At 42.2% G+C, this 25,038-nt stretch overlaps 1 protein-coding gene across 1 annotated transcript in view; it reads right to left on the bottom strand.

Moving 5' to 3' along the window:
- The window catches only part of LRRC7 (leucine rich repeat containing 7), a 352,531-nt gene that overhangs the window by 109,527 nt on the left and 217,966 nt on the right, over nucleotides 1–25,038 (bottom strand). The window contains exons 9-10 of the mRNA XM_045028890.1: nucleotides 14,046–14,109; nucleotides 9,542–9,616 (exon numbers count right to left, since the gene is read on the bottom strand). Of these exons, the coding sequence (XP_044884825.1) occupies nucleotides 9,542–9,616; nucleotides 14,046–14,109 (139 nt within the window). The remainder of the gene's footprint in view (nucleotides 1–9,541; nucleotides 9,617–14,045; nucleotides 14,110–25,038) is intronic.

Genomic DNA, 25,038 nt, shown 5'->3' with positions numbered 1-25,038 from the left:
CAGCTCCATGTGGCTCTTGCCTGCAGGCTCTGCCCCCGCCCCCCGCTCCCACTAGCCAGGGCAGGGGCAGCACGCAAAGCCCCATGGCTCCTCGCCTAGGAACCGGACCTGCTGCTGGCTGCTTCCGGGGCACAGCACGGTGTCAGAACAGGTAGGGACTAGCCTGCCTTAGCTGGGCAGCACCGCTGATGGGACTTTTAATGGCCCAGTCGGCGGTGCTGACAGAGCCACCGCAACCCACTGCCTTACATTCCACAATTTGAAAACCACTGATCTACAGTAATTACTTTGTTCTTACTGCAAAATTAAATGAGGGACATCAATACTCATGTTTAAATACATAAACAAAAATAGCCCCTGCCTTGATTCCCTCATGTACATCCATGAAGGACATGGGAGCTGCCTATAGTATTTTATGAATGATATATGTTCCACCTGTTTATTTTGTTTCTGTGTTCTTTGCTTTATGATTACAAGTAGTTAATTCAAGCACAGATTACTTCCAGGTATGCAGGAAAGGGGATAATAGTTTCAGATTTATTAGTATTTAAAAGAGAACTTACATTTGGTCATTATTAAAATACAGATATGAAACATGGATATGCAGACAATTGAAAAAAATGAATTACAATCCTTTGAATTATGGTATTAGAAGAATTCTGAAAATATCATGGATAGATAATTAACCAACAAAAAAGTATTGGAGATAATAGGTACTCAGAAAATGCTTGCCAGATGAATGAAAACTGTATGAAAAGAAATATTTGAGTTTAGGGCACCTTTTAAGAGATTCAGTGTGAGGCATGTTTATGGGCTCTGGAAGAGACAATTGATATACAAAGAACAAGGCAGAAAAAACAGTTACCTACCATTCTTAACTGTTGTTCTTTGAAATGTGTTGCTCATGTCCATTCCATTCTAAGTGTGCGCATACCCATACATGCAGTCGTCAGAGATTTTAGCCTTAGCAGTATCTGTAGGGCCAGCTGTGACGCCCCGTTGAGTGCCGCGCTCATACAGCGGTATATCAGGCGCTGCCAGCCCTATGCCCTGTCAGTTCCTTCTTGCCAGCAACTCTGACAGAGGATCAGGAGGGCAGGTAATGGAATGAACATGAGCAACACATCTCAAAAAACAACAGTTATGAAAGGTAGGAAACCATTTTTATTTTGAGTGCTTGTTCATGTTGATTCCATTCTAGTTGACTCACAAGCAGTATCAATGGAGATGGGCTCAGAGTTCATGGTCTTGCAGCTTGCAGCACTGCTCTGCCAAAGTCAGCGTCATCTCGAGCTTGCTGGATAAGTGTATAATGAGATGCAAACATGTGGACAGATGACCAGGTAGCGGCCCTACAGATCTCTTGGATTGGCACCTGTGCCAGGAAGGCCGCTGACAACGCTTGTGCCTTAAGTGTGCCATCACAGGCACCTTCACCAGCTCATAGCAGTAGCGGATGCAGGCCATGATCCAGGATGAAATCCTCTGAGCAGACACCGCAATGAACAACTGCGTTGACTTATGGAATGACTTTGTTCTATCTATATAGAAGGCCAATGCCCTCCTAACGTCCAGGGTGTGTAGCCTGTGCGCCTCATCTGACGCATGAGCCTTTGGAAAGAAGACGGGTAAGTATGTCCTAGACAGTATGAAACTGGGAAATGACCTTGGGTAGAAACACTGGATGTGGTCGCAGCTGGACCTTATCCTTGTAGAAGACCTTATAGGGCAGCTCCGAAGTAAACGCCCTGATCTCGGACACCCTGTGGGCTGACGTTATCTCGATCAGGAACGAAACTTTCCAGGAGAGAAGCAGGAGAGAGCAGGAAGCCCCATAAGCCTCAACAGCACAAGATTCAGTTCCCAGGGAAGGATGGGATCCCAGGCTTGCAGGTATAGATGCTCCTAGCCTTTCAAAAACAATGAGGTCATGTCATAAGTGAAGATCGACCTGCCTTGGACTGGAGGATGAAAAGCCAAGTCAGCGGCCAGGTGGACCTTGATCAATGACAGGGACAAACCATGGAGTTTGAGGTGCGGCAGATAATCCAGGATCTCCTGCAGCGGGGCCTGCTCAGCCTGAATATGCTGTTCCGAGGCTCAGCACATTAACCTTTTCCATTTGGCCAGGTAAGTAGCTCTGGTGGAGGGTTTTCTGCTACCCAGCAAGGCCTGCTGAACATGGGCCAAGCATACCCGTTCGTCCATGCTTAGCCATGCAGGAGCCAAACCATCAAGTGCAGTGCTGCCAGGTTCGGGTGCAAAAGGCTGCCATGGTTCTGGGACAGCAGATCTGGCCAGTGGGGCAGCTACCGAAAGGCTCAGCACCGTGCCAAACCAGTGCTGGCGAGGCCACACAGGGGCTATTAGGATAATTCTCACTCTGTCTTGCTTGATCTTCACAGCACTGGGAGGAAGGCATATATCAGCACCCCCGACCACGGAATGAAAAAGGCGTCTGATAGGGAGCACCTGTCCATCCCCTGGATCCAACAGAACACACGGCACTTTCTGTTCTGCCTGGACACGAATAGGTCTACTTGGGGGTCCCCCACCTCTGGAAGATTATGCTGCCCGCCTCAGATAGAGCAACCACTCGTGGTGAGATGAGACAGTCCTGCTGAGGTGATCTTCTTAGACATTCCTGGTTTCACGCAGGTGTGCAGGTATCAGATGGATGGCATGCCACACACAAAAAACCCAAAGGAAGAGAGTTTCTTGACAAAGGGCTAAAGACTTGGCACTGCCTTGCCTGTTGATGTAATACATTGCGGTGGTATTGTCTGTCAGGATCTGTACCACCTTGCCCTTCACAAGGGGCAAGAAATCCTGGCAGGCCAGGCGAACCGCTCTGAGTTCCCTGATGTTGATGTGGAGGGCCAGATTGTCCCACAATCAGCGTCTCTGGGTGCTTCTCTCTCCCAGGTGCACTCCCCAGCCAAGGTCCAAAGCATCAGACACCAGGGTCAGCGACAGGGTCGCAAAGAGGACTCCCTCCAATACTGACCTGGGGTCCAACCACCAATCCAGGAACGACCTGATGGGGTCCAGCACCCTGATTACTTAGTTTAGGTTGTGCCTGTTGAGGACATAGACTGACACCAGCCACGCTTGCAGAGGCCGGACATGGAGCCGAGCATTGCTGACCATGTATGTACATGTGGCCATGTGGCCCAACTACCACAGGCAGGTGTGAGCCATGGTGAGTGGGTGGTTCTTTACATAGGAGATCAGATCCAACATGGCCTCAAAACACACTTCTGGAAGGAAGGCTCTCGGTCGTATGGAGTCAAGAACTGCCCCAATTAATTCTATTAGCTGGACCAGTATTAAAGGTGGATTTTTTCTCATTTATTAACAGTCCCATGTCGCAGCAGGTGCAACGCACCAGATCGAGGCTTCTCTGCACTTGTACTTTGATGAGCCAGACGTCTCAGCTAAGCAGCCATTGGCGCCATACATTTTGTGAACACCCTTGGGGCTAATGAGAGGCCAAAGGGCAGCACTGTGAATTGAAAATGGCATCCGCCCACTATGAACTGGAGGAAACATCTGTGACCTTGGAATATGGAATTAAGCATCCTTCAAGTCAAGGGCAGCATACCGGATCCAGGGAGACCATGTGAAACTTCAAACTTTCTGAGAGACTTGTTGAGGCAATGCAGGTCCAGGATTAGGAAGTAGCGGGAATAAAACCCTTTCCCCTTCATGTCCTGAGGGACCTCCTCCACCACCAAGGTGCAGGATGTTCTCAACCTCTTGGACAAGGAGTTGCTCATGAGAAGGGACCCTGAAGAAGGATGAGGAAGGAGGGGCGGTCAAAAATTGCAGGGTATAGCCCTGAGATACTATGTCCATCACCCAGCGATCCAAAGTGACCCACGACCAGGCCGAACGGTGGGGATGAAAATAGTCAAGGAAAGAACAAGATGGATCCAGAGAATTGACTGGGGTATCGCTCTCGAGCGTACCTTCCAAATGAGCACTTCTGGCCCCTGGGATGCTTTGCAGGGCCAGGCTGCATGGGTGAAGGAAGGGCGTCTACAACGGAAGCTCATATTTCTATCCCTTCCCCTTGCAGGCCACTGACGAAGCTGCCAACGCCTTGGTGGTGGGGGTGGCCGGAACTGTTTCCATGCAGACTGCAGCGTATGCATGTCCAGCAAGCAAAGGATGGCCCAAGTCCTTTAACCCATGCAACCTCACATCAGTCTGCTCCGAAAAGAGACTGTTCCCATCAAATAGGAGGTCCTGCATAGAGGTCTGCATCTCTTGGGACAGGCCGGTGGCATGAAGCCAGGAGCTGCATTTCATGACCACCGCCGATGCGACCACCCTAGCTGCCGAGTTCCACGTGATCTGGAGAGAGCACCTAGCCACAGTGGTGCCCTCCTCCACCAGGATGCTGAATTCCTGGGCCAGACCCTGAGGGAGGGACTCCTTGAACTTACGAAAGGAGTACCATATGTTAAAATTGTACCCGCCCAAGAGGGCCTGATTGTTTGCCACCCAGAATTGCAGGCTGGCTGTTAAATAAATTTTTCTCCCCAAAAGGTCCAGTATTTTGGGGAGTTGAATTAGTGTGCCCCTGCTTCTTTTCTACCCTTTTGGAGGTGGGAGGGATGGACAACAGGGTTTGCCAGAGGGCCTTGGCAATTTTCAAGACCCCGTCATGCATTGGTAGTGAAACATGTGCCAGGGTAGAGGCTGAGAGGACACTGAACAAGGTGTCTGCCTGCTCGGCCATCTCCTCCATCTCTAGGCCCAAGTTCTTGGTCACCCATTGGAGCAGGGCCTAGTGTTCTTTAAAATTGGAGGGCAGGCTAGCCCTTGAGGGTCCCGCGACTGCCTCGTCCGGGGATGATGACAATGACTGTACTGCCAGGGAAAGCATCATCCCTCATGGGGGAGGGTAGTTTTGGAGTGGGCGCTGTCTCCTCTACCCCGATCTCTGAGTGAGTCTCACCCACCGAATCCAGTGCTGTCAGTACCACCAGCTGTTGCTCCGAGGTGGCAGTAGATGAGCGGTGCAAAGGGGATATCGTCATCACCGGCGTGCCCAGGCACTCTAATATGGCCACTGCACTCGCCATGCTGCCAAGGCAGCGCCAGAGATGCTGGCGCAGCCTCAGGTGCCCAAACGCCGATGGGGTCTTGGTGAGGGGCTGAACTGCCTTTCTGTGCCGGTGGAATCCCCTTCTGGTAACCACAGCAGGACCGTCGACGCCTCTGCTTGCCTGCTAAGCGTCGATGCCAGAGACCAGTGTTTGGAGTGAGAGGATCAGTGCCAGTATTGAAGGGACCAGTGCCGGGGCGGACTGGAATCACAACGGGGAGTGCTCCCTTGGGGCAGAGGACCGAGATCTGCACCAAGGCGACGACTGGTGGGAGGGTGAACACTGCCCGTAGTACAGAGACTTGCACCTCCTCCTAGGTGATCTGCGTCAAGATGGCGGGGACTGCAATTACAATGCTGGTGACGGAGGGCGAGCCCCAGAGGATCTGGGCTGTGACATCGGAGATCTGCAGTACAGAGATGGAGAGCACTGCCTTGTCTTGGAGGATTGGTGAGGCTCCACTGCCCCCTCAGGGGTCTTAGCAGCTGGCTTGCCCACATAGGGAGTCTTTGCTGCTTCCTGTGGCACATGCTGGCGGAGGCCTCTGCTTTCTCAGCACTGGTGAAGCTTGGGAAGGCATCGATGCTGCCAGAAGTTTGGGTCTCTACCACTCCCAAGAGTCGGTGGTGGATCCTTTAAGGGGCTACGGGCCCTGACTGTGGAGGCACGTCCATGTGGCTCCGGAGTGGCAGGGAGGCCCGAACTGGGTCCTTTGCCTGATGCCCCATGGCCTTTCTTGCCTGGTGCTGGGAAGCCGTGCTTCTTCATTTTCTTTCTGGGCACTGGCGACAGGGGGCCAACATACTAGGCAAGTCTTGGTGGGACAGCTCAGACAAAAGGCAGCCTCCATGAGGAGAGCCCGCAAACGAATATCCCGCTCTTTCCAAGTCCTTGGTCAGAAATTTTTACAAATATGACACTTCTCCTTCACATGTGATTTCCCCCAAGCACTTGAGGCAGCTGCTGTGGGGGTCACTTACAGGCATAGGCCTTTACAGTCCACACAGGGCTTAAACCCTGGAGACCGGGGCATGCCCCACCTGGGGCAAAGTCTTCGCTGGGACTTTAACTTCTAACTCCTAACCACACTTAACAACTACTTAACATTTATGAAGCCCTAAGGCTCGAAGTCAGAAGAGACGAAACCGCTAGCCATTGCTATGCAAGGAAAGGAGTTCCGGCTACCCACCATGGGCAGTAAGAAGGAACTGAGAGGGCATAGGGCCGGCGGCGCCTAATATACCAATGCATGAGCGCAGCACTCAAGGGGGCGCCACAGCCAGCCCTACGGATACCGCTAAGGGAAAAATCTCTGAGGACCCCGCATGTGGGCACATGCACACCTAGAATGGAATCAACATGAGCAAGCACTCGAAGAAAAAGAAGCTCTTGGATAGACAATGTGGTATCCTGGGTGGATCAAAAGGATTATTCATCCATAAAGAGATTAGCAGAGTATTGTACAGAATGTCTACTATGGTTGCAAACCTCCAATAATGGAGATGCCACATAAGAAGAAAGGAGAATGTAGGTGTCACTCGTTTTTTAAGTTTTACTTCAGACCATGCTGAACTACAGGAGTGGGAATCCAGGTGGGAAAAAGTGAAACAAAGAACTCTGGGGTACATAAAGGGGCAGTCCCTGAAGAACAGGCAAAGAATGAGGCAGAAACTGCTGGGAAGCAGTCTGAATCCCACTCCTCAGAGGTATGGGTGTCTGTAATTAGCTATGCCTACGTAAGCCTAAAAGTAAGACGTATGTGTCTAAATCTTTTATTGTGTCTAAATCTTTTATTGTGTTAAAAAAACACCCACAGGGTACTGTAGTCCTGGCCCCAGTCTAAGAGTGGGAAAACTGCAGGATTCCTCCCAGGCATGGTTGCTGAGGGAGGAGCACTTGGAAAGGCCAAGGAAAAGTTGCAGAGAGCTCTGCACTATGACTGCATCTTATTGGATAGTTGTTCATTAATAGAGATTTTACATTTTACTCTGAAACACCCAGTACTGGCCACTGTCAGAAATAGGAAAAGGGCTGTGTAGGCCATTGATATGGCAATTCTCACATTGCTAAGTATGTGAAATGCACTATATGGTAAAAATGGAAGAATAGCTCAGCAAGTTTGGACATAATTTATCTCGAGATAAACCAGTAGGTTTCTACTGAATGTTTCTAAAAATGTATACAGGATGTATTACACTTGATCTCATAGCTGCCAACTTGGTTTTGACTTAGAACCTAGTCTAAGCAGTAAGGATAATTAGCTTCCTAGTAGAGTCCTGTTAGTACAAATGACCTCCCTGTACATTAAGCAGTTGTGGCTGTTGTCTTGCTTGTTGGAAAAAGTGTGCGCCCCTTTAAGGACTAGAGAGCTACAGACCAGGTTAGTATGGGGACGCTGACCCAACCCCCTCAGGTGACCAGAAGAGAGGGGAGACTATATAAGTTCATACCAGTGCAGGAAAAGCCATCTTTTACCTGGAGTAGCACCCACCCTCCCTCCTGTGAAAGTGGTGAAATACTGGGTTTTGTCAGGATCCACTGTGGGCACTGCGCTAGTCACTCCAGAGAGCTGGGAAGGAATTTTTCTCTCACCGCCTGACTGGCCAAGATGAAGCAGGGTTGGGGTTTTTTTCACCTTCCCCACGCAGGTTCAGGGGGACTTAGTTGGGGCAAACATGAAAGGGGAGTTAGGCTATGATGTTGCAACTCATTATATAAACATGGGGCAGCGCATGTACTCTGTAATGAAGGAATACAGTGGTCAAATAAAATGGATTGGTAAAGGATTTAAAGAGATATTCTTTAAAGGAGCAGAAAGGGTGGACTCATGGACCTAAAGCCCCCCTCCTCGATAGTCCCCCATTAACCCTCATACAAGGTGGGGGGAATGGTGAGGTCCCAGCAGCAAGTTGGCTGGGTAAGGGGGAGGGCTGACAGAAGCCACCTGGGGATATACTGAAATGATTATAGAATTACCTGCACTGTACACTTTAATCTGCCAGATACTCACAGACATTTAAGAATAAAGTTGTGACCTAAATAAACTACATCCAGTGTTTCCTGTACAAGCAGGGAATTCTTATTGCCAAGTAACTCAGCTTTGCAACTGGCCAGCTGTTCCTAGGATTGTTGGGCTTAGTAAAGAAGTGGGGGCAGAGGGTAGCTTCCCATCTCTGGAACACCATCATCACTCCTCATTGTCTCTCACCAGTGTGAGAGAAATGGATTGGCCTGAGGTGCAGAGGAGGAAACATTCTCAAAGTCCCTGTTCCCATTCCTGTTTTCAGTCCATTTTAGAGCGGTCAGCTGAGATTCTCTTTTCTGCACATACCATTCAATATCCCTGGATGAAACAATTGGGAATGAAACTCCACTCCCCTCACTGGATCATCTGTATTCATCGGGCCCCAGCTGGAGTGGAGAGGTTGATTTTACAGACTTAACTCTTGGAGAGGTGGCCACATAAAGACCATCTGATTGCACCTGAAAGACGCTCTCTGAGAAGAGACTGAGGTATCTGCAGGCACTGAGTAGATTAGTGCTGTGAGGATGTTTTTGACTCTGAGCACAAACAGATAGGGCCAGAATTTGGCTTAATGGGTACATTGTTTGAATTAGAAGTGTGCATGCAGGATTTGGTTCTCTAGATGTTACACTATATAGTGTCTTTGTGCCACAACAACAAAGCATAGAGTGAATCATGAGGAGATTCAGGCCTCAGATTGTACATGTAAGCCATGGATGTGTCTTCTCCTACATCAGGATGTATGAAAGACGCTGAGCATACTCAGTTTTTTTTCCCCATGAGACCATTCACAAGTGTCTGCCCATTAAATAGGTCAATTGGGCTAGGTGGAATAAGAGGGTTTTTTTTCTTCAGAAGGTAGCATTGAAAGCCTACTGAGGTATCCCAGTAGTAACTGAAGAGAGGGGATTTTCACCCTGACAAACAGCCTCTGGGGTAGTGCAATCCACAATGCTCGCCAAGCTTCCATAGCCCATCTGTCATAGAAGTTATTTTCAGCTTAACCAAGCCCAGATGTATCAACATCCATTTTCCTTCCATCTGACAGGAAAACACAACTACTCCTCTAGCATTCAAAAACACATATAGTTTAAGAAAATGACAATTTACAAATGTATGACCAAAAACCAAATAAAGTGGAATTTTTCACATATTAAAACAAGATTCAACAGAATTATTCAATGCTACTATAGAGCAATATTTTCTCATTTCAGTATTATTGTGAAATAATGCAACATTTAAAATGTTTTGTTTTATTTCATAGCACATTCTATGATGGAGATCTCCATCTATTATTAAATGAAAATAATCCCTCTATGCGCGCACACATACACACACACACACACACTTATTCATTATATCTTACAAGAAAATAATTACATAATATAAATGTCCATACCCCAGGCAGCATCTGAAGTGAATTATTGTCCATCCACAATTCCTTTAGGTTTTGTATTTGTTCCAGAACCTCAGGCTAGAGAAAAAATAAATAGTGTAATCGACACGCTCATTAATTCTGTATTTTTTTTCATATGGTTTCCCTGTCCTCTTTTGTTCTTTATAAATATATTAATCATCTACATCAGACTTTCAGAAATAAAAATTAATTAAGCAGTACAGTTCTTTAATTTACATACATTATTGTTCTTTATCAAACGGTATAGGAAATCTCAGTAGAAATGGATGCAAAGGCCTTAGGAGTCCTTGATGCAATTAGAATATTGTCAGCTATCAAAATGTAATTTCTGAATGAAACAGAACAGAAGTCAGGATTGTGGAGCTTCAAGATAGATGTGTTGACTTGAAAGACTAGGTCTTAGTTTGGAGCTTTAGTTAAATTTTGCTTTTGGCATAATATACAGTCTTAACAGTGAGGGCAGCATAACAGTGTACACTTTGCTGAGCTACTGGAGCACCTAATGCACTTCTGAATTACCTATATCTCCCAAATCCTCATTCTGAGCAATAATTTTAAGGATCCACTTTTTTTAAGACTAGAAGACTTTAGTGATAGCAAGACCTTCTCTCTGAGTATCATATGTCTCAGACACACTTCAGCTTTTTAGTCAAATTACTGCTTGTGGAAACAAAAAAAAATCAAGAATCAGCTTTATTAGCAGGCTTCAGATACTTGCATCATGTAAGATTGGGCAACATTTAATTCATGAAACTAACTTCATTAACTTAATTTTTTTATTACACTTAAAACTAGACTGCTAAAATAGGAAATCTGTCTTTTTGTAGTATTGATTTTTGTACATTTTGCAAAAATTTTCCATCAGGAAAAATCAAAAAGAAATATTTTGTTTTGGGTCAGTTCGTGATATCGGAATATTTTGTTGCGTTGAACTGACCTGAAATGCTTTACTGCATTGCCCTATCAGTGCACTGCCTTATGGAAGTTGTCATTCAGAACCCCATCCTCCCCTATTAGCCAGTGTCATAAGGCAGGGCTTCTCCCCAGCTTACTACTACCCCTGCAGTCTTCTTTTTAGGCAGGCTTTTATTGTTCCTACTTACGCAAGCAACCAAAATCAGTTCCTCAGCTCATTCTTTGCTTCTCTGGCTTTCACTGCCTCCCACCCAGGGGACTCTGACACTCTTGCTTCCTGCAGCTTCCTACCTCTCTCTGACTCACTCTCCCTCAGCCAGTTCCTTCTCATATCCAGTCCTTTGCTGGAACTCCCTCCAACCTTTTATAGCCCCAGGTGCAGCCCCACTCCTTTAACAAGGCCAGCTGGGAGCATCTGTTCTGCAACAGCAGAGCTGGACCTACTGCATTTACAAAGGCCAGCCACCCAAAATCAGCTAGGCTCCCTGGAAGACCAGGTGCACTATAGAAGTCACAAGAAAAAACATAGTCCAGCCAGGGAGTCTGACCTACAGGGAAGAATGGCACCAGGCCAGGGATCCTGAACTACAACTCCCATGAGACACTATACCACAATAGGAAAATTATTTTTAATGTTGAACTGACCCAAAACTGTTTATGATCAGTTCAACAAACCAGAATAAAACATTTTGATTTTGGGAATGTAGAAATGTTTCATTTCAATCAAAATTCCAATTTTTTTTTAATTTCCAATCAGTGAAAAAATTTACAATTACAACTTTTTGTTCCTATTTGAGACAAAAACAAATGTCAAAATGTTGGAATTTCCCATGAGATGGAAATTCTGAATTTTGCTCAGCTCTGATAGCATGCAGTTTATTTGTTGAATGTAGATCTTTGGGGGAGGGGTCAGTGAAATGTCCTCAAACAGACTGATTTTTACAAATGTTTTCTACACAGATATTTCAAATTATGAATTAATAGTAATTTGTTTTGAGATGTATAACCTGTTTCAAAGGTTTGAATCCATATTTTTTACCTGAGGAACTTTAAAAGAGAAGGAGTTGTACAAACCACTTTTTTTTGCTAGAGACACGTTTATGGTATATGAAAAGGTGAGTTTTATCTGAAAATGGGTTGGGAGGTTTGGGTGGTTATACAGTCTTGCTTCATCTCAAAGAACTATCTTCTCCTATTAAACATTGTATATATCAATAATCATCAAGATGTTTACAATAATCAAGAAAGAAAATCATATTGAGCATGCTGCTACATAGGGACATTGGGATGCTAGTGGATGTTTCAAATACGTTGAAATGAGTGTTTATTTTAAAGTTTTGTTTGTTTTTATAAAATGACAGCAAACGCCATCCTAATCAAAGATGATGGATCATTAGAGTCAATGGCAGTCTTTCCATTGTCTTCAGTTTGGCTTGGATCAGTCCAGAATGAGGAACCTTAATGACTGTTGGATATTCAAAAGGTAGACAAGTCACCCACAAAGAATAATCTAGAGCTAGTGTGAAATGTTTTCCAAGAAAGAAACTCCTATTTCCATGAGAAATGTTAGATGATTTCAACAATCACAATCCCTGCAACTTCTCCCCTCCTGTCCCCTTTCCTACAATTATTATTACTTAAAAATGTCTGATCATACATTTAAAAAAATTCTCATATACTATAACTGTTTATATTTTGACCTTTCTTTTTCCTCTCTGTGATTCTGATGATATATCTGATAGAAACTTTCTTCTTTTAAAACCTCCTCCCGTTCTGTGATTTATACAATTATGCAAAAGAGCACTCCATTGTAGTGAAAAGTAATGTCACTAATGCTTCAGAATTAGTTTTAACATATTATGCATGCCAGTCAGAAATGGATGGTTTGCACTGCAGTGCCAACGATATGTGCATGCAACTAAACATACAGACTTATAACTCGATTTCTCTAATAAGAATTTACCTGGATTTATGATTAATGACAATTTTTACTTCACATGCAGTTCTTCAGAAATTATTTATATTGGAGGAAATGGGTCAAATCCTGTTCTATTATACCTATGCAACCTAATGGATTTTTCATATACCATGAGAACTTCAGATATAGGGTCCTGAGTTCACTTTTACCCATTATATTAAGTGAACACATTTTTCACTCAACCAGAAATTTTTACCATTTCCATCCTAATAGATCCATTTCTTATTTCTGAAATAAAGTACATCTCTTTCAGACAATAATGTTGGCATCTATTTTGCTGCACATTATCCAAATAAAGAAATTTTTCTATGTATATCTTTGGACTTTCTGAAAAGAGCAAACACATCCTAATCAATGACAGTTTCAAAATTGTTTTTGAAGAACATTAAATCTTACTTTTCAAATAAAAAGCTTACAGCTTAATGGACTTCTGTGCTTTCTCACAGATAGGCTTACTGCAGCTAATTCAGGATAACACCATACACAAGAGATGAAATTGTCCCAAAATTCTGGTACATACAAACATGCTGTTTTACAAAGGCCTGGACCATGACAGATCTCTAGCAGTTGAAAGTCTGACAGAGGATGAGGCAGCAGTGGTGCAAAGTGGCCTCAACCTCTCTTGAACTTTAGAACACCAAACACAAAATGCTGAATAATTTGTTATTCATCAGCTCATTTAGAATTTATTGTTTTAATTGATGGAATGTAATATTATTTAGAAGTCCACTGCTGATGACCAAGCTGACATTGTTTACTGTTAAATATTAATGGTTATTTATATAATGTCAATTGTGTGCTAGCTGCTTTACACATACAAGTGGGAATACATCATATTATAAAAAGTTGTAATTTAGGTATTAGTGTGATGGTACTATAGAAATAGCTAAGACAGACTGATAGAAAGAAGGAACTTAGTGCCTGATAAATGTGCTGGATTAATAGCTCCTCTATTTATCTACAGAATAAGCACAACAGAAGATCAGTTTAAGTTTCCTCACATTGCCCCACAAAAGTGCCTCATCCCTGAAATTACAGAAACACACCCATAGACGATGTTAAATTAGTCCTTTGTCTCTTTAATGAGAGAGTACAATTTTCCAAAGCACTCAAGTAACTTAGGTCCCATTTTCAAAAATAACAGGCATTTAGGAGCCTCAGTGAAAGTCAATGGGACTTAGGCTCCTAAGTCACATAAGTGCTTTTGAAAAGTTTACCCCTGCTAGTAAGTATGCCACATAGTGCCAAATGTGGCTCTAGCTTTGGAAATATTAACACCTGTTCAAAAGTACCTATGATGGGATCACCAATTCATTTCACATATTGGCAGGCCTCCCACATCTATTAGTTGTTATTGATATTCATTCACTTCCAACTTTGACCTGATTTCAAACAGCTTGCTGGAATTGAAAGGTCCTGTAATTCCATTACCAGTCCTCTGAGCCATGGCAAATTCATTATTTTACTAATAAATGTGCCCAGGACCAAAACATCTTTTAAGTTAAAAATTTAATTCTCCATGCCAAAAGGTCTAACACACACACACACACACACACACACACACACACACTCTACCAAAACATTTTTCCTTACCAGCTCAGAGAACTCATTATTGCCTAGGTCAAGCCTCTCCAGCTGTGTCAGTTTGTGCATTGACCTGTAACAGACAAGGAAAATATGTAAGGTGAGAATTTTACCTTGAAATTTTGGGCCAAATTCTGCTCTGTTAAACCAGATTAAGCCTCAGATAAGGCTACGGATTTCAATTGAGTTACATCAGATTTACACTGATATAAGAGCAGAGTCTATACAATTTGTTTCAGATTTAAGGCATATTAGCTTAAGTTCCTGAAGCAAAAAATATTACTTCTAATACAAAGATAGCCAAAAGGGAGCAAATTGAATACTTTTACTGATTTTACCTGAGTCACTCCAAGAATGAATTTGACCCAAGTATTTTTTTAATCATATATATTTTCACAATTCTAATTAAAAAAAATTATTTATACAACCCCCAAAAATGAATTAGGGGCTTTATAGAAAAAGTACAAAGACATGGTCCTTGCCCAAGAGGGGTTTGCAGTCTAATTTCAGACATGACACAATGAAATTGAAATTCATCTGTGTGCAGAGGAGCAGCACAGAGTCTATGTAACAATTAATTCCCACTTAAACCCTATTTTGAGGGCTTACATTGGCCTGAAGTAATGCACAAGCCTGAGACTAGTTCTCTGCTCATAGGCAATTCTGGCCCTGCATACATATAACAAACAATAGGAGGAAATGGAGTGAGAAAAGAAAAGGGATATACAGTAATAACATTACTAGATTACTCTGTTATTGTACATTTACATTTTATTGATAATCTGAAACTAATCATTCATTCCTGCCATAACTAAACAGCTACACTGAAAAATATTATGGATTTTTTCTGATCTATTATCTTAAATAAATCAATGTAAACACTCAAACTCAAGGACACAATTTTTAATTAAGCAATTATGCACTGTACCAAGATATCTAGTGGCGACATTTATTTACGGAGTGAAACCTGAAACCTACTAGATATTTAGTGTAATTTGCTATTTTATAACATAAAGAGCAACAATGCTCAATAGAGGATTTGATGTGATTAGCCTTGTCCAAGAGATTAACCAAAATGAAAGGAGACAAAACAGCCTAAGACATATACAGTCTTTTAAATGTATTGGTGATTTGCCAGTCCCTAGATAAAGACCCACTTTAATAGTGAAATAATATTCAGGGCCAAATATGGCTGTCTCTCATGTCAAAGTATTGTGCAAGCAACTTCATAATCTTATACAGAAAGAGAGATGTTCTTCATTAGATAAAAGATATTGGGCAAGAATTTAATATTCTTGAAGCATATTATAACAGTTTATTCTTTTTCTGTCTCTATCTTTCTACACTAGAAAGTCTGAGAGACATTTTTTCTAGGGATCAACAGACAGCTGGTACATCAGTGAAATGGAGGAAAGTACTAAAAATTACCAGATTGTACCGGATTGTTTATGCTATTCTGTGGGTGCACGAAGGAAGTGGGAAAGCATAATGAGCTCCTCCCGCTTTGAGCTTTGCTCCACTACAGGGCACAATTGCAATGTAGGACAGATATTTCTTCCTCTGTGCACTCCCTGGCATACACGACATCCAAAAGGGAAGTAGAGATCCCACATCTGTGTGGGGGAAAACGTGCCATATTCCCTCATAGCTGACTTCCTCCCCAGGGTGGTGAAGCTCCTTGCTGCCTGTACTGCAGCACTGTGTAGACATGGAACAGTAAAGCCTACCAAAGCAGCTCACCTTCTTTGGAACACTGTGAAATGCAACGAAAAATCAAGAATACGAGGTATGCAGGTCAACCAATTTATGCCTCCTAATAATTAATCAACCACAGTGAGTATGGTAAAGGACTGTATCAGGAGGAACCTGAATTTACATCTGTGATTAATCACTATGTAACCATGAAAAACACCTTCTACCTCAGTCAATGAAGCTGCAAATTATGAAAGGCAAGACACTCACTCACAGTAAAATTCTAGATTTGAGGTCAAATTTATCTTGGTCCTGCATAAATCAACTGTAATTCCTACTCGACCCCTGCAAAAACAACCAATCACCAAAAAATAAAAAACCCTACTCCTAAAAAGCCCCCATCCTTTAAATTCCTGTTATGTGCTACATTGCATTCCCCCCTACCCCTCAAATACAGGTAACAAACATCACTGAAATGTATATTTAAACTAAACTATGTGAATTTCACAAAATCAGAAGGAGCTGAGTGTGACAAAAGGCAGAATAAGAATGCATTTGGGAGATTTTATTTTCTAGCACTGCATAAAAAAGTTAGGCCACATTCAGGCTATGGAATTTAGAGCTCCATTCTACACAGCAAGAGAATAGAAAAGGTCCAAAGGGTAAGAAGGACAATAACTACCCAGGCTGCTTCCAGTGTCAATGTTCACATTGCTGCTTTAGTGCACGAGTGTGAATCTGTCTACTGGGCTGGGAATGGCACCTTCCAAGCTGCAGTGTAGACCTACCCAGTGGGCCCAGGATTTCAGCCTGAATTGTATTGTTTATTGTAGAGCGGACAGAGTCATCCCAAGCATAAAACTGACTCTGTTAAAGCCATTTGAATTACATCAGCAATGAATAAGGCCCAAGATACTTAAAATAATATGTAAATGGAGTTTGTAAGATTCTCCAGTGAGGGTAGCAGTATAATGTATGCACCTTTTGGACTGATATTAAATACAAGGACAAAAGACAGCAAAAAAACCTCAAAACTAGGTACAAGATTTTCAAAAGAAGGTAGAAAAATTTTTGAGTAACTTATGAACAGCAGTGGGAGAAGAAATCGAAGTTATTTTTGGTTATTGGTAGGTGCAGACAATATCTTGGTCAGACCAGACTGACTTAGCATTTTTTCCACTCATTACAAAGTTTCCACAGGGCCGCTGTTGCCAAGTCCACGAGCACACCAAGCCGATGCTGGCAAGGTCATGCCGGGGTGATCATGACAACTCTGGCTTTATCCTTTTTTATCTTCATGAGGGTCCTGCTGATAAGCAGGATAGGTGGAAAGTCATACATCAGGTGGCATCAGAAAGCGATCCACTGTCGAGATCTTGCAGGGAGAAGAACTGGGTCCATGAAAAGGGATGGGGAAGGGGGGGAGAGGGGAATAGAAATAAACTGGAGGTTATATCCTACTACTACTGTGCTGAGGACCCACTAGTCTGATGTTATAGCAGGGAGGAAAGGAAACAGGTGGCTTGAAAACAAAAGGGATGCAGGATCCTGGCTGCAGACTGGAAAGTTGCCATTGGGCACACCCTCAAAACGCCTGCTTGCTTCCAGGCGGGTAGTGGGCGGAATCCAAATAGGAGGAAGAGGCTGGTTGTTGGCCTTGATGGTGCTTGTAGCCCTTGCCCTTTTTACGGTAGGGCTCTGGTCGGGCTTGGCCTCCTGGTCTTTGAGGTTGCTGTGGCTTAAACCTCTTTCCCTAGAGTCCTAAAGCCCATGTAACCATGAGACTGTCTGTTCCACAAACAGGCCTAGGTCCTGAATTGACTACTGGGCCTCCATTGACAGTCCCGAATATAGCAGCCATGACGCTTGTCTCATTGACACAACCGTAATGATGGACCCGGCCGCTGAGTCTGCCACGTCAGAGGCTGTTTGAAGTGAGGTTCTTGCCACATTTCTCTCTTCCTCTAGAACAGCCAGGAACTCCTCCACCATGGCCAAAATGTCAAAGAGGGTGTCAGAGGATTCCATCAGCTTCTCTGCTTCCAACCCCAGGTTCGCTGCCACCCACTTTAATAGCTCTACATGTGCCTTGAAAGAGTCCTGAGGCACTGTCTTGGATGGTCTTGCCACTGCCTCTTTGGGTGAGGAGGACGAGGAGGGGAGGGAAGGGGGAGGAGCTTCATCCAAGGCCAGAAGGTGCTGGTAGACACCTTGCTCAGATCCTTACTCTGAGTCCGGGGGCGGGAGGAGAGGACGCACGGGCAGGAGATTGTTACCAACTGCCTCTCTGACACCTCCAACACCGATCATTGCAACTGGGTTTCCAATGCCTGGGGGAACACCCACGGGTTCTAAAAGTGCCTCAGGGTGGGCCCTGGGGGCATGCACTGGCTGGTAGTCCCAGGCTCTAAACATCACACTTGACTGAACTGTGCTTATTAAGCCTAGATGAAGACACCTATATTCCAGTACATTTGGGGAAAAGACACCTGACAATCCCTCTCTAAGCCTGGAATGTAGAGGACTTGAGTGTAGCCAAAGCAGTGTTGTCTTTCTGAGTCTGCACGCAGCCTGAACATCATCATAGAGGTATGAACTCCTTAGCCTCTCATGAAAAAAGGAAAACAACTCATTTTAGACCAAAATTTATTCCCATCCCATAGAAACTTGGTGCTATTTCACTGTTTGTTTCCGTCAGTTATATTAATCACAACTACTGAATCAGACTACAGAGCAGTTTGTATGCATTAAAAATTAGATTTAGGGCAGGTCTACACTGTGAGGTTAAGCCAACATAGCTTAGGTAGACTTATTGCGGTGTCTAAACTCTTCCATCACTTTACCTTACACTTCTCATCAAGTCGACGGGGGAGTGATCTGCAGTCGATTTAGTGAGTCTTCACTAGACCCGCTAAATGGACCCCCAGTGGATCGATGGCCACAGCATCAATCCCCAGTAAGTGTAGACATTCCTTTAGTATGGCCATGCCCCAAAACCATCTGTGCAGTTGAGATTAAGGATACCTAAATTGTGGCTCTGGGTTCCCTTTGGTGCAGCCACTGGAAGTAGCTCTCCTCAACAAGTAAGTGATATCAAGAGAGGCAGGCAGTATGTGGAGCCACAACTCCCACATACACTCTACCCTCACCCCAGCCCTGACCAAAATGCAAGCCTGGTGCTAAAGAAGAAGTAAACTACATTTTGTTTAGGGATTGTTTGCTTACTTCCTGCAACCCCAGGAAATAGGGGGGAGGGAGGGAACGGTGATTCCAGTATGCAGCATATCCTAACATTTTTGTGCCTATGTCTTCCACATTTCCTGAGAAATACTCCCAAACAGGCATTCCAATTCTACAAAAAAACAAAAGGTTACTGAATATAATTTTTTTTAATTAATAGGCAGTAAAGTTATAGACCATGGTAATCTACTAATATAGAGCATAACTGGATTATTACATGCATTCAAGAGATAGACCCAGGTCTCGACCTTCATAATCTCCCCAAAGTTTAGAGGTTGGAGAGCCACAGGTTAGTCACCAAGTTGAGAGCTGGATCTGAATTTCTCGAGTGTTTAATTCTGGAGTTTTGGTATAAGCTAATTTCTATTTCTTTCTTTTAAAATATATTTGTACAAATGAATATCAATTATATGTTACCTGACATCAATTCCAGTAAATACAGAAATGTTTAGAATAATTCAGATCTACAAATCTAACTGGTAAAATCATCTAAATGGGGTTCCATTACAAGCTTGAATAAAGTATTACACATGGGTATAATTGTTCTCACTATGATGTTTCAATGGAAATCAAGATGGTATTTTCCATTGCTTTTATCTTCTGATAGAACGTGCTATTGGGTAATCTCGTATAATATGTGGCAAATGTAAAAGCTACTTATTAAATAAGAGATAAAAGTGTATCTCTGTAATGCTTGGTTATTACAGGATACATTTACTTTTCTGGAAGATCAATACCAAGTATAAAACAAACCTTTAAAGAAGTAATAGGGTTTATATTTGGGTACATTTTTTCAGTGACACGTACTACAGCTGAAATGCATAACTCCTACTAACAATAGATGTGCCCATCCTTTTATACCACACTGGAAATTACCACTAAAAGATTATTGGTAATTAGTGGCTAAACTGGAAAAGAATAGAATGATAAAAGTCCTAATGGATAGCGCACTATACTGTCAACATTTTTCACGCTAATTGTATGAGAAGTGAATTCGGTAATCAAAGAGGTTAAATCTAAAATATGGCAATCTACCTGACCTTGTGCTGAAAGTCAGATAGAAAATATTGATATGCATTTATTAATATGAAACTATCTCATTTTTAAGTTCTTCAAATATAGACAAGGCCTTTTTTTATTTCATAGAAAGTTTTTTATAAATACTATTCTTTTCTAGTAGAATGTGCAACTGTCACAAACAAATAATAAATCAGTTTTCTTTGAAGAGGTTGGTAAAGCGAGAAGCAAATAGATAAGCAAATGCTCAGCTACCAAGTTTAAGAAGCTATCTGCTTAATTAGATTTCTGTAATTAAGCAGACACTTTGGTTAACCTATTGTACTCCAGCCTTCAGCATAACTTCAACCTCATACATGAGGGTCATACATTTAAGTCAGGATATGAACATCAGTGTGACAATTCTGATACTACTGTGCACATAATATTATTATTATATTATTTGTACTACCACAATGCCAATGAACCCAAGTCATGGATGAGGACTCCATTGTGATAGAAGCTGTACAAACATGTACCTGAAGCCAGACAAATCTCTCTCTAACATACAGTAATTAATGTTTTACAGCGAGAAGTTGTTGAAGTGTATTTCTAGCTCGGGGTGGGCAAACTTTTTGGCCAGAGGGCCACATGTAGGTATGGAAATTGTATGGTGGGCCATGAATGCTCATGAAATTGGGGGTTGGGATGAGGGCGCTGGCTGAGGCTCTGGGGTGTGGCCAGAAATGGGGCGTTCAGGGTGCGGTAAGGGGCTCCAAGCTGGGGTTGCGAGCTCTGGAGTGGGGCTGAGGGGTTAAGGGCGCAGGAAGGTGCTCTGGGCTGGGACCGAAGGATTCGGAGGGCGGGAAGGGGAATCAGGGGCTGGAGCATGGGAGGGATTGGGGTGCAGGCTCTCCAGTGTGCTTACCTCAAGCAGCTCCCAGAAGCAGCGGCATGTCCCCCTTCCGGCTCCTATGCGGAAGCGCAGCCAGGTGGCTTTTTGCACTGCCCCGTCTGCAGGCACCACCCCTGCAGCTCCCATTGGCTGTGGTTCCTGGTCAATGGGAGCTGCAGAGGTGGCACTTGGGGCGGGGAAAGCGTGCGTAGCCCCCTGGCTGCCCCTATGCGTAGGAGCCGGAAGGGGGACATGCTGCTGCTTCCGGGAGCCGTGCACAGAGAGGCAAGCCTCCGACCCTGCTTCCCAGCAGGAGTTCGAGGGCCAGATTAAACATCTGGAGGGTCGAATGTGGCCTCTGGGCCGTAGTTTGCCTACTCTGCTCTAGATTCTGAGACAAATGCTCCAGCAGCGAATCAAATTAGTATCTCCCCACACATGTATCAGCTGAATAGCTCATGAGCCTTTACATTACACTTACAGTATAATATATAAATTACAGCATTTTCAAATTTAGAAGGAGTTAAGCAAGATAAAGTAATCAATACAAGACTAATTAAACCATTTGTTCGGAAGCCTCAATGTATTAGCCAAATCCTGCAGTCCTTTGACTCTGGTGTTATTGGAATTTTCACCAGAGCAAGGACTGTAGGACGTGTCTTTATATTATTAAATCATCTTCACTTGTTTCTTTAACCTCTATGCCTTCCATATGGTTTTCTTCTACGTTTTCATTGTTCTCTTACTGTTTTTCTTCATTTCCAAATTAGTAAAATCTCAGACACCCCCCACCTCTCCGCCAGTCCTTTAAACCTGCAAATCAACTACATCTTGTTGATCACTCAGCATTTTAGGATGTGCATATCACTGTTACAGCTCACATTCTCATTTCTTTCATCTTCCCACTATGGTCCCCATAGACCCTGCTGGTGTGCACTAAAAGTTCCCTAATTCCCTTTAACATAGTACTGTTCCAAACAGTACTGCATAAAAGCACACTAGGGAACTTTTAGTGTGCACCAGCAGGGTCTACTGGGACCAATTAATGAGTAACACATTAGTGCACTTTAGAAATCACCCTCCACTCCATACAGCACATTGCCACACTGTTTAGACAAGCCCTTAGTTACGCAGCAGGGTGAGACTGATTTTGTTCTGTGCTGTCCCCCAACTTCCAACTTGTCCCTTAATAAAGTTTTGTTCTTAAAATGCACACTTGTTAAAACTGCAACTGATTTAAAACCAGAAGGAGTGATGAAAATATTGTACCTTTCCACATTAAACAGGTAAGGTTATTTTGACAAAAAGTTGGAGTCATTCAAGACAGAACAAAGCACGAAAAGGTAATGAAATCATCTCGATTAAATGGGTGCTTTAAATCCCCTCCCCAAAATTATTTTGTTCCAGTTTTATTCTGCAAGAAAATTCCATCTAAAAATGCATCCCCTCTCCTCCTCCGGACTTCTCACTGTATTGTATTTCTGACAGGAAAATGTCATGTAAAATCTAACCGAAATCCACATATCCAGGAAAATGAAACTCAATTAAACAAAGGGCAGAAAGTACTGAGTTTGAAAAAAAGAAATAAATATGAAAACAATGAACAATTATTACTAGCTTTCTGATGAGTTGTAACTCACTATACCCAACTGCCTAAGGGCTTGTCTAAACTAGAAAATTTGCACTAGTCTACCTAAATCAATTTATAATTGATCTAGTTATACCAGTTCACACTTTTAGTGTAGATATGTTTAAATCAGTTTAGTTTAATCAGAATTTTGTCATTAGTTACATTGGTGCAAGTTTTCAATACTAACGACAGCATTAGTACCATAAGGAATCCCATTGATATCAATGGAACTCCTCAGACTAGTATGAGCTACCCTAGCAGAAAGAGTCTGCAAGATTGGAATTAGTTTCTGAATAATGATTACATTTAATTTTCTAGCATCTTGCCAACTATTCCTTTGTGGATGGAAGCATCTTGTATAAATCATATGAAAAAGATTCAGCCCTTATACAGATTAACAGTCCCTCAAGCAGTAAGATACTGTACAAGCTCTCAGAATGACCTTGAAAATGATGAATGCAACCTTTGTGAATTATGAGAGTTCTCTGAACACCTCCCTCATAGCATCTTTCATTTCTTAATATCATACAAAGGCTTTTACTTCCATAGAAACATACTTCAAAATGTAAAATTAGTATCCCAAGCATACAGTTATTTACACTACCTGGTAACATGCCTTTGTTTGCCATTACAGTTTTTCAGCAGTATTATACAATACATGTACATACATAATTTAGTACAATGCCTTCACATGTGAAAAGAGAAAATGCTTGGCTCTTAAATTTTCCATTGACAGTTAATATTACATTCTAATATAAAATTTTGTTTCTCACAGGTAATTATTTCTGTACCTTTACCATTCAATATTTAAGGAATTAAAAATTGTGAGTGATTATGCTCCATCATGCCCTATGCTGACAAAAAATGCTCCAAGGAAAAATACCTTTATCATTCCAAAAATACCTGCTAACTTGGCACCAGCAAATAAATAGCAATATGCTATTTTTATATTTTTTTAAATTTATGTTTAACATAAACTCTTCTCAAGTAAGATGAAGTTGATATTTTAAAGGCGCAATTAATTCTACAGTCTAGTTTGTTTTGCAAAAGTATACATAAAAAACCCTATGTTTATTGTACATTATTTTCAGTCTCAAATAAAGATGTCTTTGAAAATTGGCTTGTTTTCTAGAACTTTAACTTCTGCATAAAATTATTGCAAAATGTGCTCAGAAATATACCGTTTAAGCAATATTTTGCATAATTAGTGATGACCATAGTCAAGCAAACAACTTAAGAAATTATAGGTTTTTTAAAGAGGTGACAGGACAATTTCCACTGGTTTATAATATATAAAAATATATTGCACAATGCTATATAGTAATTTTATTGCACTTAATGGAATTATATATATTCATTGTACTTTGCAGTATTTACAAGTTATTTTATATAATCATTATATATCTCTTGTATGAAGAATTAATCAAATTTCTAATGAGGGTTACTACATCAAAGATGGCATTGTAAAGGGGCACTCAAGACTAATGCTTAGTTTAATACTCACTGCTTAGAAGATCTCATGCAATTATTGTGACTTAAACTGTATACAAAGGTTTTAGTAAAGTTTTGACATAAATGTTTATCCAGGCTGCACTAGATTTAAAGAGTCTATTCTTCAATTCATAAATAAGTGTCAGCTTTATACAAGAGGGCCTGACCCTATGCTTCCGCAGTCAATGGAAGTTTTGCCATCGACTTCAATAGGCAGAGGATCAGGCATGTCACTCCTATACACAGCAGTGGGAAAGCAGACTTCTGTAAAATTGAAACTATGTGAAAAACTAAATAAATTAGTATTTTGGAATGTTTGTTTTACAGTTGATGAAACATCAGCAATTATTACAGTGATATTAACCACATTCACACTCCATAAATTATGATTCAAGTGGTAGAAGTCATTGGCATTAAATATAAAATTTTATTGTAAACCTAAGAAATTGCTAATCCCCTTGTGATGTTTATTTTGATTGTCTTTGTTAGCTTGCACATAGCGGTCATACCCCAAACATTTTAAATAAGCTGCAAACCTGGTCCAGATTTACATTTAATAGAAACACAAACATCCACGTTACTGGCCAAATCCTGGTCACTTTAGTCATGATGAGTATTCCCATAGGCTTAAAATGGTGATTATGGCAAGAAGGATTTGGCCTTTAGAACACATACTTTTCACTAGATTCAAGTTTTTCCACATACAAAGCAATATATACTCATGAAAAACAACAGCATCTATAAATGTGGTAAAATCATGAATGAGAATCAATATATCAGGACAGCTTACATTTATCTGGTAATAAATACAACATAATTGCCATGGAACTAATGCATACCTGCTATATCTTGTCATTTTTGTCAGTTAAAATATAGGGAATTAGGGTATGACATACACCATTTTCCTGTCCAGCTGGATACAAGGTGAAATTTTTGTGCTAGATAGTGATAAATGGAAGCCATTATTGCTTGGGAAATGAAAAGCAACCAAAAGCAACAATGTTGCCTTTATTGCTGATGTATTATTTCCAAATAATATGTAAGTTGTTTTCATACCA

This window comes from Mauremys mutica, chromosome 8 (genome assembly GCF_020497125.1).
Source record: "Mauremys mutica isolate MM-2020 ecotype Southern chromosome 8, ASM2049712v1, whole genome shotgun sequence".
Classification (NCBI taxonomy): Eukaryota; Metazoa; Chordata; order Testudines; family Geoemydidae; genus Mauremys; species Mauremys mutica.
The sequence above is the reverse complement of the archived record's forward strand: the minus strand, read 5'-3'. Positions and strand labels throughout refer to the sequence as shown.